Here is a 14,323-nt window from a genome sequence, read left to right as displayed (position 1 = left end):
AATATTTCAAATAAAAATGGTCAAATAAACAATCTCTCAATAGTGAAAATGGTGGGCACCAACTCGGTACAAAAAAAGCAACACATTCTCAAAGGTGCCACAAAAATAGTTTATTAATATAATTTGTTCAGGTATTTCACCTCCTCAGCGGTATATTCCTATAAAACTCTTAGTTTTGAGTCCGATAATAAGGCACATTACGGTCATAACTGAAATGACAGCAATAGTGTGGGCAAGGGCTTCTGCTATAATTTTCCTTTTGCTCTTCCCTTACAGTTCATTGTTTGAAATAAAGAAAAGCTGTAGTTTCCTAATACACAGAAATATTTGCCGAAGAACATCCTTTTTGCGCCAGAGTCCTTTTACACTCAAAGGGTCTTATTAAGTGTTTATGACTGAGGAACAATTGACTTTAAAAACATTTAGAAAGGCTATTTCAAAGTGTTGATAATTCATCATATAGTTTTTGTTATCAGTCACATAATCAATAAATACTAAAGGAAAATTGCCGATGGCAGCCATACGTGCTCAAAAGGCTGATAATCACATTACTTTTGGTCCTCAATTCCATTAAACAAAACAAATCGAGATTAGACGATGGAAAGACTAAGCACTCATGAAATTGGTGGACAACCTAATTAGCGACATACAAGAAAGTCATTAATTTTGTGCTTCTTCAATAGAAATTTCATCTGTCACATTGTAAACAGTCCCATAATATCACAGTTTCAAAATAAAGCCCCAACAAGCATGGTCAATCATATATTGTTGACACACGAACAGAAAATCCACAAACGTATTGACACCGCCCTGAGGAAAATAATTAGCTATTAAGGAGCGAATTCATAATATCAGCCTTAATGAAGACAGACCTAATGACATGGATGTAAAACAAGACAACATGGTGTCTACCTTTCACCACCCGCAGTATGCCATAAACTGAACAGCGTTACGAGGTCTGAAGGCAGATTCAGACCTCTACTGTTTGGCATCTGTCAATGCAGCGTGATTTCTTCTTCTTCCTCGTTCTCATTCTCGGGAGCAGAGTCTTCATTATTTCGGAGCAAGGGTAACTCAAGCTCTGGGCTCTTACTGTTCAGTTGCCGCAAGGACGGGCTCTTATCTGAAAGAAAAGGGGAAAATGGCACAATTTTTTTTTTACAACAGTATTTTACAACAAATAGGAACGACGGCGACACTATTCATTACAACCCAAGAATTTGCACACCTGTAACACCTTTGAGTGACCCTTATTTTTATCAAAATGTTCATGACAGTTCAACACTTATTACAACTCGCCATTGATTTACTCACTTTTGGAATAATACACTTTGACTCCCACGTGCAATGCAATGCCACACAGACACACGGCAAAGCCAAGCCAGTTAAGGATGCTCATTTTATCACCCATCAGCAAAGCGGCCAGAACTAGCGTGCATATTTCCTGCAGGGAAAAAAACAATACGAGACAAAAAGTAGATTCACCGCATTTTCTTGCATATTAGCCGCCCCCGTGTATAAGCCGCACCCTTAAAATTGCCTTAAAATCATTGAATTTTACAATTTCTCGCGTATAAGCCGCCCCCTGATTCACAATTTTCACCTCCATATTCATGGTTTCAATAGGGAGTACAAATGTTTTACTTTGAAAGGAAAATCTTAAGAAAAATTATCGCACGTTTTTTTCACGTTTTATGCAAAGTACGGTTTTTCTTTCTTGACTCTCATTCATAGACGTCAAAATAAATTTGTCTTGCGTTATGGCATTTCATCCTCATCACCTTGCAGTTTTGTGCATGTCAAGTCTAATTTGCGCGAATATAAGCAGTATCCTCGATTCAGTCATCATATTTTTGAGCGACAAATACGGCGTGTATGCGAGAAAATATGGCAAACCCCACGTCTAAGTGCTCAAGAGTGTTGTTTCCACGTACGTTCGAAGTGCCACATACAAATATAAACAGCAAAAATAGTCCAAAACAGTACCTTGAAGATTCCTGAAATGGATAAAGTGAGACTGGAGGTTCGGGAGACGAGCAGGAATTCTGAAAAGCCGAGACCAAAAGCTAGGATCCCTCCAATGCATAGCAAGAAGACAGAATACAAGAGCGGCGGGAGCTCCGTCACCAGGAACAACTTGTCGGAGGTGCCGAGACTCAACCCTTAACAACAAACAGAACCGAGAAGAACACATCTATTTAACATGGGGAATTGGTGGTATCCTTTTGTGGGAAGCAAACCACAGGCGAAGTTTTATCTCACCTTCATTATAGAGGAAGAGAGGAAAGAGCCCAAGAAACATGAGAGGCTGCAGGTGGTATATGGCATCCACTGGGTTCTGGAGCCCTACAAGAAGATGGAATTTGAGCAATGGTAACTATCAATGTGTATGACGTGCCTCGTGTTGCAACTTACTGGCTTTTCTCCGCCTACTTTAGGAGAAACCTCAAATTGCTTGTCTTTTGTCCTTGTAATCTACAGTCATCTTACTGGCAATTGCAATTTTATCACCAATTACATCACTTTTCGGCCAGTGTCAACTGTCTGCTTGAGCACCAATTGTATTTTTTTAAATGAAGAACAATCAAGCACTGACCCAACTCTGCTTTCTGCATCAGCACCTGAGTGAATGTCCAGCGGATCCCGCCAATGAAGGACGCCAGGAGGACCATTAGGAAGCCCTCCAGGTTGAACTGGGTTGATTGGAAGGTAAACATAAATAGGCCACTGGCAATCAGCAGGACCACCAGGATGAGGAATGGGTTCTAAATGAAAAAAAAAGACGCTGAGAAATTCAGTAATATACATTGGTATATTCAAAATATATTTCACCCTTATCTAAATTGATGTTGTTTAACCTTTTATAACGCGGTTAATGTAGAGCAGACATGGCCGCGATAATCGGAAAATCGCAAAGTAGGGTCACCCCTACAAGGTCGATTGGTCGCCAGTCTTTTGGTCGCCCGGAAGGTAAGTGATATTTACCATTTAAATCGTTGCTCAAATTCCCTCAATAAAAACTGCGAATTACGATTTAGTCATACTTAATTCCCTAGTAATTATTAGGCTAAAGAAAAGCTCCAAATTTCCCGGACTTTTATTGTTTTTTGTTGGAGAACTTGTTAAGACCCTGACTAACGTAGCTTCTTAAAGGGACAACGCATGTACATACAAACTCTTATACACTCACACGTCGGCTCAGTGAAACTGCTCATGGCCATTGTTGGCTTTTATTGATGCGTAGACCGTGTTGTTTTACCTTGTTTTGTCGCCGGTCTTTTGGTCGTCGGTCTTTTGGTCGCCGGTCTTTTGGTCGCCGGTCTTTTGGTCGCCGGTCTTTTGGTCGCCGGTCTTTTGGTCGACGGTCTTTTGGTCGACGGTCTTTTGGTCGACGGTCTTTTGGTCGACGGTCTTTTGGTCGACGGTCTTTTGGTTGCCCGTTGTCGCGGTCGGGGCGACTAAAAGACAGCGACCAAAAGACCGCGACCAAAAGACCGCGACCAAAAGACCGGCGACCAATCGACCGCACACGCCTATAAGTACCGTTTTTTATTTTTTTATTATTATCATTTTTTTCTTTCCAGTGCTGAGTCCTAATAGCAAGAGTAGCTTCCGCTTAAGAATTTCAACATGGATATTCACATTTTTATGAACTTAAAAAAAAGTTATTAATAGCAGAAAAAAATCAGAAGAAGTGAATTCGCCGTAAGTGAAGCCCCAATAATCGAGGGAAGATTGTAATGACCCCGGTGGCTTCCGACCTTCCTGTGTGGAGTTTTCATTTTCTCCCCGAGCTTCTGTGGGTTTTATCCGGGTACTCTGGTTTCCTCACAAATCCCAAAACATGCCTGGTAGGTTGGTTGAACACTCTAAATTGTCCTAAGGTACGAGTGTGAGCGTGGATGGTCATTTGTTTCATTGTGCCCTGCGATTGGCTGGCAACCGATTTAGGGCGTAACTTGCCTACTGCCTTAAGTTAGCGGGGCTATGCTCCAGGACCCCCATAACCCTTGTGCGGATAGGTGGAATGGAATGAATGGCTGCTAACTGAACAGTGACTCTAAAAGCAGCCAGCCATCAGAAAAAAACAAATTTTCTGTAAATTGCTGGTGACATCACTTGTTAAATGTTAGTGTTTATGTCTCAAAGTGGCTTAAGAAATGAAAAATCTTTCCCACAACTTTTCGGGTACTCACCGGTTCTTCAAGTTTTAGGACCAGAGAGAAAAAGAGGATAAAGAGTACTGCAGAAGATTTGGTCATGGTGTACCTTGGAGGAAAAAAAACAGAACACAATAAACGGAACTAAATTGTAGATAACATAACTATTAAAAACTGTGTGATAAGGAATTACTTACAAGCTAATAGTGATGAAGAGAAAGCTCCAGTTGGAGAGTCCGATATCCAGGGTTGTCGCCAAGGCTGGAGATAATAGAAACTTGTCAAACTTGATAGCCTAATTGTGATACTTTGATTTGAGCAAACATACCGAGTGCTCACCTGTTGGAGCCACTTTGTGCAGGTAATCTGTCCAGGTCAGAATCACACGAGTCTTCCCGGTCCAGCATTGCATGACGTACCGGGTCAGCGCCGACAGGCAGAAGGTGAGAGCCAGGTGGACTAACGTCATGAAAAGTGGATAGTGGAAGCCCTGAAAGTATTTTAAATGGACAAGATCGTGATTTGACGCTAAAATCCATCAAGTTTACCCTGTGGTTTCCGTGCTAACTCCTGGAAAGTGACGAATAGAATTTTTGAAAATATGACAGAACTCGACTCATTGACTACCAGTGACCGTGAGTGAATATTTTTTTTTGCCACTGTTCACTGTTGTACTGACCTTCATTAGCCATTTGTTATAGAAGGTGATGCCTATGGAAAAGACATAGTAGAGGAGAACCAGTCCCACATTCCAGATTGTCCTGCAGAGGAACTGGACCGGACAAGCCATACACACACACTCCAAGTGTCATCTGCAGAGTGTACTTTAATTCCCCTTTTTAGACACCTGTAGTTAATTTAGAAAGGAAAATCTGAAACTGTCTAATGGAGTGAGTTGTCGAATTCGACGTTTATTTTCGACCAATAAAAGATCTGACTTCCTAGCTTTAGCCAAATGTTTATGCAATCGATTAGTACAACGCGAAAATGGCGAAAATGCCACTTCACTTCACTCAAGCGCTAACTTCAACATTGCTTTCCAGACTGTTAATTTTGGAAATCTATTAATTAATGCAATAATTTAGCTCCTGTTATCATTTTGTAGCCATTTTTTAAAGCTATTCTTGAACAAATAGCATACATTTCACGTCTCACATACACAAGTATACAGACCTTTTATATGTGTTGAATTTTCCTGAGAAGTCCGAGTGCGTTAAACTACGGAATATAAATACATACAGCTTTCAATTGTATTACGATAGTTGCTCCGTACTTCACTGGGTGCACGTCAGTAACACGCTATGCGAACTGGGAAGTGAACATAAAGTGTAAACAAACGCGCCATAAATTCACCACGTGGGGGCAGTGTTTCCAAAATCTCGACAATTTCTGCCAAGAGTCACTTCCGGGTCAACGACATAAAACCAGAAGCAGAATTTAACAACAAGGCGTTTTGGTTATCATCGACGATTTTGAAGTAAGACTTTATGTTCATCGCTTAAAAATGCAGTACACAAACGTTCCCATATTTTTCTTTGCACCTTTCAAATATTGACTTTTTTTGAATTTCGCGTTTGAAATAAGGTGGAAGCTGGCAGAATTTACAGAGTTCTACCGAAACATTAAACGCATCACTGCGGCTATGCTAACACGTATAATAATAACTCCGATCGAGCATATTCTTTAAAATCGTTTCGACGAAAAGCCAATATTTTGTTCCATTATTATTATGTGTCTGCATATGTACCAATTGAACAAATGTAACTGTTAACAACTGGGTGATATCGGTGACAATAAATATTAACATTTGGTAGACAAACAGGAGTGGGCAAAGTAACATAAATATTTACTCAGGTAAAATAATGGTGATATTGTTGACATTTTAATCACGAAAGAGAAATAAATACCCATCTTCCATACCACTTATCCTCACGAGGTGTGTATCTTAAATTTATATATTTTTGTATCAAAATGAAATAAAATGTGAATGAAACAAAATTAGTGGAATTAAAAAGAATAGAAACAAATACACTCTGGTCATGATTTTAAGATAATTTGCATGAGTGCCCTGCTAACAATGTTATTATTGCAGAAGAATGGCAGATGAAGAGGATGAAACCGGCTTCGAGGAGGAGTTGGACGAGAGCTGCAGCGGAGTGGACGTGTGCCACGGCCGGAGAAAAAGGCTCTTCTCCAAGGAGCTGCGCTGTATGATGTACGGATTCGGCGACGACCAAAACCCGTACACCGAATCGGTGGATATACTGGAAGACCTGGTGATTGAGTTCGTCACAGAAATGACCCACAAAGCCATGTCCATCGGGCGCCAAGGTCGGGTTCAGGTGGAGGATATCGTCTTCCTCATCCGGAAGGATCCCAGGAAGTTCGCCAGGGTCAAAGACCTGCTGACCATGAACGAAGAGCTCAAGAGGGCCCGCAAAGCTTTCGACGAAGCCAACTACGGCTCGTAACCTGCAGCTCAAACACTCGCAGTCAAGTTTGCGGTCATTTGATTATACAACTATTTTAGATGACTTTGGTAAACCCTGGATTGGTCGCCCACCACATTTGTCATACTCGGAACCTAAGGATGAATTCATTTTTTTTTTGTAATATTCATATTTACTCATTTGTGCAAACTATCCGTTCTTGACCTTGTCATCAGTTGTTTTTTTTCACCTTGTAACAATTCTGATTAAACATATGCTGTAAAATAACCAGGCGTATATTTTTGTTATCTTTGTCATGATCTTTCTTCATTGTCGCCACACATCATGCCAATTGGAAAAAACTAAAATAACCTACTATATTCAATTAATTCATCCATCTTCCGTGGCGCTCATCCACACAAGTCAGCCAGTCATTGGATACAATGCAATCACGCTACGCAGCCAATCACCGCATTAACAGTACTTGCGCATGAGGCTAAAGATAAATCAGCTAACGTGGATATGACACGTCTTTTTGTTTTTTGAGTGAGAAAGGTCTTCTGCAAAACATGCAGCGAAGGTAAAGTTGTAAACAAGTTTTATGGACTACCATATTTACTCGCATATAAGCCGCCCCCACGTATAAGCTGCACTCTTAAAATTGCTTTAACATTTTGTAAATTTACAATTTCTCGTGTATAAGCCACCCCCTGATTCACATTTTTCACCTCCATATTACTTTTTTTAATCGGGAGTACAAATGTGTTACTTTGAAGGGAAAACCTTAAGAATAATCATCACACGTGGTATTTCTGAGATCCTGTATGAATCAAAAGCATCTTATTAGCGTCAATATCTTAAGGAATTAATTCATCCAGTAATGGTTGTTTTCTTACTGCAAAACAGAAAATATCCAACAAATAGTAAATATTACTTTGCCGATATCTACTGGTGAAAAAGAGTATAGCAAGTCTTATGCGCATATAAGCCGTACCCTTGATAAGTCATTTTTTGGGTTAAAAATACGGTAAATGAAAGACAGACTACCTCAAGGACAGACGTGAAATATAAGCTAAGTGCCAATGCTAGTGCCATTTATTAAGTTGTTTTATTTATGGATATAATGCTTCAATATGAAAACACATCTGGAAGCAGTGCAACCAGGGGGAAAAGCAATGAAAGGAAGCTAACAGACAATTTGGAATTATTTAATAAGTATTGATGGACAAAATATAATATATGATTCAGATATTTCGTAGGCCAGCAGAGAAGGCCCTGATGGCCCGCCACTGGAAAAATTAGATGGAACATTGCACACAAGGCTCGCAGGGGGTGCTGGAGCCTGTACCAGCTAACCATGGGAAGCAGCCGAGGACACCCGATTTGATTGACAGCCACCTATGTTTAATTTTTCTCATATTTCTGTGATTCGTAGCGTCATTTGAAACCAAGTGGACAAAAAGAAGAAACAACATTATTTTAATGATATTCCTCAAACAACATCTTACAGACTGTTAATACGACAGACTACAAGTTGAAAGTGTTGTAAGATTATTTTATTCTTGTCGCTATTCTAGCCGGTAACTTCTTTGTACAGTGAAGTGGCGTCGATTGGATTGGTCTAATAGGTTGCTGTTCCATCTAGAATAGATCTTAAAAGAAAAGCAGGTGGGCAAGAGGGGGTCGGACTCGATCTGGTTCAGCCGCAGACTTCTTAAAAACAGTTTCCGTTAGTTGTCCGCGTGACTTTGAGGGTCAGCCAACCAAGACAGACTACCCCCACTTTTCTTTTCAGGGTGTGTAATCTTTCTGTTCAGGGTGTGTGAGGAAGGGGGGTGAGAGGATCATAGGTGGGCCACGTGAATTCCGCATGGGGAGGAGTTACAAGGATGAGGAGGAATGTCCGTGAGTGTGTCTGCTTTTACTGCACGTTCTCCATCATCTTGAGGAATTCTGATCAACACAGGAAAGGGAGGTCAAAGGGGTGTGAGAGGAGAAACTCCTCGGTTGGATCGAACTGTACCGTCAAAGTCCAGCATGCCGTCGGCGTTCTTGTCGCCGTCCTTCAACAGCTCGTCGATCTCGTCCTCCGTGACGGGCTCGCCGGTGCTGCGGATGATCAGGGAGAACTCTTCTCTGTCGATGTAGCCGTCAGCGTTCCTGTGCGGAGGGAATTTTTTTTATATTAAACGCGTACCGAGGACAGGACGGAGGGCTGGTGATAAGGAGCTCGTACTTGTCAAAAACGCGGAAGCACTCCGCCAATTCCTCCTCGCTCTTGCCAGCCTGGTCCTCCTTGAGCAGCCTCACCATCATGACCAAGAACTCCTCAAAGTCGATGGTACCGCTGCCTGCGAGGAAGGGAAATTCTCCATCACGGACAGCCGTGGGCTACTCTAACCTGCTTGTAGTCAGCTCTTCTTCACTCACCATCCTCATCCACCTCCTCGATGATCTCGTCCAACTCCTCTCTGGTGGGGTTTTGCCCCAACATCCTCATCACGGTGCCCAACTCCTTGGTGCTGATGTCACCGCCGCCGTCAGTGTCGAACATGTCGAAGGCGGCCTTGAACTCTGGAGAAAAATAGCATGCCACTTGGAGTTAAGTTTACGAATAGGAGTGGATTTCAAAAAGTTAGCCGATTGTAGCTCAGTAGTTCACGACAAAAAGCGGAAAAAAAATCATCTATTATATATGGATTCATTCTTATCGGAGGGCGGCCCGGTGGAGCGAGTGGTTAACGTGTCGGCCTCACAGCTCTGGGGTCCTGGGTTCAAATCCAGGTTGATCCACCTGTGTGGAGTTTGCATGTTCTCCCTGGGCCTGCGTGGGTTTCCTCCGGGTATGCCGTTTTCCTCCCACATTCCCAAAAAATGCATGGTATGCTGATTGGACACTCTAAATTGCCCCCAGGTATGAGTGTGAGGGTGAATGGTTGTCCTTTGTCTCCTTGTGCCCTGCGATTGGCTGGCCACCGATTCAGGGTATCCCTGGCCACCGGCCCGGAGACAGCTGGGATAGGCTCCAGCACCCCCCGCGACTCTAATGAGGATAAAGCGGTTCAGGAAATTAGATGAGATGATATGAGGTTTATTTTTTGGGGCCACTCATGATGAAGTTTTGGGCCAGATCTGGCCCAAGGGCCTTGAGTTTGACACCAGCATTCGGGGTCCATTCGTGTCTAATCTTGTCGACAAATTCCTCCCCAACTAAAAACAACCAAACTTTTGAGTTAACGTGAACATTTTGAAGCGTGTTAGCTTACCAGCCAGCATTTCCTCGCTCAGGTAGGAGCGGGCCTCTTGCTGTGCGTCAGTCTGCGAACAAACATGATCACTTTAATCACCAACAAAACATTTGCTTTCCTCTCTTTCATGACTCAAATGTTCCATTGGACACCCCCGATCAAAGTTTAGGTGGAAAAGGGCCATTTTTCAAGATACGTCCTCACACATTTCAATAATTCCTCCGATTTTTGTTTCTTAAATGGGATTTTTTTTGCATTGCAAAGGGTTACAGGGAGCAGTGGCAGCGTCTTCAAAAGGTTTGCTGTTGAGCTGGCTGTAAATTGGCCCGGCTATTTCAGGCTCAACACATTAGGCTGGGCTGTATATGGCCTGCAGACATCCAATCCTTGGGAATTTGTCACTTAAGCGGAATCCGCACCTGAGCAGCTGCAGCCCACCCCACGCCATTCCTCCACCCCACTGCAATACGCACTTTGAAAACCCTTATTCATCCTGCGTCATCAAATATGCATGAATATTGCATTAAAATGAATGCTTTTATTGTCATTATTCCATTAAAATGAGATTTAAAGCTTCACCACCATATACGCAAATAACAACAACAAACAAACAAATGCATTATCAATAAATAATACAATAAAAAAAACTAATTGTCCATGTCAGCGGGCCATGGATATTTAAAAATACTTCATTCACTTACAATGTGAAAAAAAGGTTGATTTTTACAGGCCAAGGAACTATAGTTGGTAAATTGCGTGTAAGTCAAACAACGCTAAAAAAAATAAAAATAAAGAGTTAAATTATCCCAATCATAATTTTCTCTTCATCCTAAAAAAAAATGCCACGGAAAAATGAAAAAAATGGAGATAATTATTAGAATTTTCATGAAGGATGTCATTTCCTATGAACTGGATTTTAGATAGTTTCTTAACTTTTAATTCAAAGTTATGACAGCTATGCCATCCTGGCTGCGTTTTAGAAGTGCGCCTCTTACCATGATTGTGGATTAGCTTTTCCCCCCCTTAGAGATCCAAGGAAAAAAACAAAAGGCCCAAAGGAGTGGTCAATCCGCGTGCACCCCAACAGAGAGACTAGACGTCAAGTGAGGCTTGGGACACACTTTAAACCAGGACCACCAGGTCCCGCCCCTTGGCTCCTACAGGTCTCCAGATATAGTCTTCTGAACTTTTAGGGTTCTTGGGGAATCAATGCAGGCCAATCACATTTTGGAGGGGAACGTGTCTTGAGGTGGAAGGGCTGGAAAACGGCAACTTTAGACCTATTGGCGAATGGATAATGTGGGGGAAGGTGGAAATGTGTTACCGTAAAATAGCTTCTGTTCTATATTAATTCCATGTTATGTATTGACATAATCACATGGAAGCGGCGAGTGGTTAGCGCGTCGGCCTCACAGCTCTGGGGTCCTGGGTTCAAATCCAGGTCACGTCCCCCCGTGTGGAGTTTGCATGGGTGGGTTTCCTCTGGGTACTCCGCTTTCCTCCAACATTCCAAAAACATGCATGGTAGGCTGATTGGATGCACTCTAAATTGTCCCTAGATATGGGTGTAAGTGTGCATGGTTGATTGTCTCCTCGTGCCCTGCGATTGGCTGGCCACCGATTCAGGGTGTCCCCCGCCTCTGACCCGGAGTCAGCTGGGATAGGCTCCGGCACCCCCCGCGACACTAATGAGGATAAAGCGGTTCAGAAAATAGTTTGAGATGAGATAATCATATGCAATAGAACAGGACAGGTAAACCAGTCCTGTGTCTTTTGTCTGAAGGCCTGAGATCAATGAGGCCTAAGACCACATCAGCTGATATCAATCACAAAACAATGACACTGTGTTAGCCGCTGTAACGACAAAGTAGCAGGAATCCCTAAATAAAATACATTTATTCGCTGCCAGTTCAATTGGATTGGGCGTCTCCTCGTGGCAGAAAGATGATTGGACGTCCATCATGGTCAATGGCACTGAAAGAGTGACCAACGCTATGACATATCATTTTGGGAAGCTCACTTATTTGGGCTCCCTTTTTCATTTTAAGCAGAGTTACTGAATTTTATGGGGTAGGGGGCAATGTTCCCTCTAATTTTTCGTTGGTCTGAGCAGAAAGTCAACCTCCCTGAGCGCACTGAGTACCAGTGTGAGCGACATCATCGGTACTCGGATGATTCGCCTAAAGACGTTTCGCCGACGGACGTTTGACAGACGGGCAGGTCGCCGAATGGACGTTCCGCCGAACGGAGGTTTTGCCGAAACGGGATTCGCGCGCTCGACTCGCCCCCGGATCGTGTGTGTACAAGTTTTTCAACCTCGGCCCGCGGGCCATATACGGCCCGTTAGGATTTTTAATCCGGCCCGCTGCCGGTGTTTTCCAAATTATAGTAAAAATCAATGTTAGTCTACCATCAATGGCAGCCCGGGAATAAGCACTCTTGGGCGGGCAGATGTAGCAGAACCGAGCCGTAAAATGACAGCAATCGGGTCAAATCCATCCTAAAACAGCATTTAATGATTAAATACAAATACTGGAGCTCTTTGGACATTGGAACCGAGCCCAGGGAAGTGAATTCCTCAGTAAAATGTTGTGATGATATCGCGATGGAGGCAAAAAAACGTCTATATACGTCCATTCGCCAAACGGCTCAAAATGCTCTCAAATTCGGTCAAATCCAGCCGAAAACAGCGTTTAATGATTAAATACAAATACTGGAGCTCTTTGGACATTAGAACCGAGCCCAGGGAAGTGAATTCCTTGGTAAAATGTCGCGATGATGTCGCGATGGAGGCAAAAAAATGTCCATATACGTCCATTCGCCAAAGGGCTCAAAATGCTCTCAAATTCGGTCAAATCCAGCTGAAAACAGCGTTTAATGATTAAATACAAATACTAGTATTTGTATTTAATCATTAAACGCTGTTTGAACGAACGTTCATTCGGAGACCTGTCCGTCTGTCAAACGCAAACGTCCGTCGGCGAAACGTCTTTAGGCGAATCATCCGGTCACGACATCATCATTGCTCGCTATGGGCAAACCAGTATCACACCTGCCACAAGCAGGTGCATGTCAATGTTCCCTCTAATTTTTCATGTAAAACATGCTGTAAAACACGAAAAACATAAGTGGACAGAGCTACTGCCACTGGCTGCCACTTAAACGGCGCCATCATGAAGAAAGGGGTAAAAAAAAAAAAAAAAAAAAAAAAAAAAAAAAAAAATATCCGTTTTTTTTTTTTACTGCGCGCCATAGCATTGCTGCTGCGCAGAGAAGACGAGAGTAGTGCGCAATTGCGCACGCGCGCAGCTTAGAGGGAACAGTGGTAGGGGGTGTATTGTATTCATTCATTTTCCGTACCGCACATACCCGTAAGTTTTGCGAATGTTGCTGGAGCCTATCACAGTTGACCTTAGGGGAATGGCAGACTACACCCTAGATTGGTCGCCAGTCAGCCCCAAGAGATATTCAACCATTCACACTCTCAATCATACCACCACCAGCGGGAATCGAGCCCGCACCCGCCCATACCGGAGTCAGGCGAGTGAACCACTACTCTATCAGGTGGCTCTAAACATTTTTTGGAAAAAGGAATATAGTTTGTATTTTAAATTGAAACAAGGAAATAAAAGTTTTTCATATTTTTCTATTAATGTATTTAAAATAAATAGGGGAAAAGAAATATTAATAAAATGAATATCTTATTTGCTATCATTTTTAAATAAATATATATATTTAAATACATATTTAGATTGTTAAAGAGAATGTTTGCTTATTTTAAAAAAAATCTAATATTTTCTCTCATATTTTTCTATTAATGTATTTAAAATAAATAGGGGAAAAGAAATATTAATAAAATGAATATCTTATTTGCTGTCATTTTTAAATATATATATATATATGTAAATAAATATTTAGATTTTTAAAGAGAATGTTTGCTTATTCTAAAAAATCAAATCTATAGAAATATTTGCTATTAGGAGGCTGAGAAAACTTTCTCTTTGTTGTGATCAATTGAATATTAATTAATTGCCTATATTTGATTCATTTCCCAATAATCCCTTGTTAATAAATTGATTAATCGTGGCAGCCCTGGTTTAGATGGCAAAATGACATCATGACATGAATTCATAACTACAACATGGCTGCAGCAAATATGATTTGAAATACACAAGAAATACCTTTGATTACAACACCCAAACAATCTCATTTATTTAACGTTATTATTCTTTTATCACGACAGGAACCCAATAGAGAGTGAGAACTTTGTGTCTCCTCGAGCAAAAGTGGTTTGCAACAAGACTTTGTAAACATTTGTGTGACCTGGACAAGCGTAAGTTTAAGTTATAAAAGTTCTGTGTTCATTACGTATGTTTCAATCCGGGCGTGAAACTCAAGACCAGGAGAAGAACTCACTTGGGGCGGCAGTCCCACCCTGTCTGCCAAGCCCCCCAGCCCCCGCCCAGCCTTCTGCCTACTCATTTTC

The 14,323-nt window shown here is 41.9% G+C and overlaps 3 protein-coding genes across 3 annotated transcripts; 1 reads left to right on the top strand and 2 right to left on the bottom strand.

Annotated features, from left to right (window-relative positions):
• Positions 1-749: 749 nt before the first annotated feature.
• On the bottom strand, positions 750-5,497 carry LOC144082803 (solute carrier family 35 member C2-like). The gene is made up of 10 exons (XM_077610232.1): positions 5,334-5,497; positions 4,840-5,007; positions 4,500-4,650; positions 4,358-4,421; positions 4,197-4,269; positions 2,597-2,765; positions 2,263-2,346; positions 1,987-2,162; positions 1,315-1,444; positions 750-1,123 (listed from the first exon to the last, which is right to left on the bottom strand). The coding sequence occupies exons 2-10, from the start codon at positions 4,948-4,950 to the stop codon at positions 996-998; spliced, it is 1,086 nt and encodes a 361-aa protein (XP_077466358.1). The 5' UTR covers positions 4,951-5,007; positions 5,334-5,497; the 3' UTR covers positions 750-995.
• Positions 5,498-5,539: 42 nt separating this feature from the next.
• taf13 (TATA-box binding protein associated factor 13) lies at positions 5,540-6,877 on the top strand. Its single transcript, XM_077610242.1, has 2 exons — positions 5,540-5,637; positions 6,253-6,877. Exon 2 carries the CDS (start codon positions 6,257-6,259, stop codon positions 6,629-6,631), a length of 375 nt encoding a protein of 124 aa, XP_077466368.1. The 5' UTR covers positions 5,540-5,637; positions 6,253-6,256; the 3' UTR covers positions 6,632-6,877.
• A 904-nt stretch (positions 6,878-7,781) lies between these two features.
• LOC144082761 (troponin C, skeletal muscle) lies at positions 7,782-10,923 on the bottom strand. The gene is made up of 6 exons (XM_077610162.1): positions 10,833-10,923; positions 9,856-9,907; positions 9,020-9,163; positions 8,826-8,940; positions 8,613-8,749; positions 7,782-8,542 (listed from the first exon to the last, which is right to left on the bottom strand). The coding sequence occupies exons 1-6, from the start codon at positions 10,833-10,835 to the stop codon at positions 8,511-8,513; spliced, it is 483 nt and encodes a 160-aa protein (XP_077466288.1). The 5' UTR covers positions 10,836-10,923; the 3' UTR covers positions 7,782-8,510.
• Positions 10,924-14,323: the final 3,400 nt, after the last annotated feature.

This window comes from Stigmatopora argus, chromosome 1, assembly GCF_051989625.1.
Source record: "Stigmatopora argus isolate UIUO_Sarg chromosome 1, RoL_Sarg_1.0, whole genome shotgun sequence".
Classification (NCBI taxonomy): Eukaryota; Metazoa; Chordata; class Actinopteri; order Syngnathiformes; family Syngnathidae; genus Stigmatopora; species Stigmatopora argus.
This window is presented reverse-complemented; position numbering and strand designations above follow the sequence as displayed.

Bases quoted from the DNA above. Each gene is read 5' to 3' on its own strand.
- LOC144082803 (XM_077610232.1), bottom strand. From the start codon at position 4,950: ATGGCTTGTCCGGTCCAGTTCCTCTGCAGGACAATCTGGAATGTGGGA. The intron at 4,651-4,839 runs GTCAGTACAACA...AAATACTTTCAG, and splicing joins ATAACAAATGGCTAATGAAG to GGCTTCCACTATCCACTTTT. The intron at 2,163-2,262 runs GTGAGATAAAAC...TTTGTTGTTAAG, and splicing joins TCTCTTCCTCTATAATGAAG to GGTTGAGTCTCGGCACCTCC.
- taf13 (XM_077610242.1), top strand. From the start codon at position 6,257: ATGGCAGATGAAGAGGATGAAACCGGCTTCGAGGAGGAGTTGGACGAG.
- LOC144082761 (XM_077610162.1), bottom strand. The intron at 8,941-9,019 runs GTGAGTGAAGAA...CCTTCCTCGCAG, and splicing joins CGAGGAGGTGGATGAGGATG to GCAGCGGTACCATCGACTTT. The intron at 8,750-8,825 runs GTACGAGCTCCT...CCCTCCGCACAG, and splicing joins TGCTTCCGCGTTTTTGACAA to GAACGCTGACGGCTACATCG.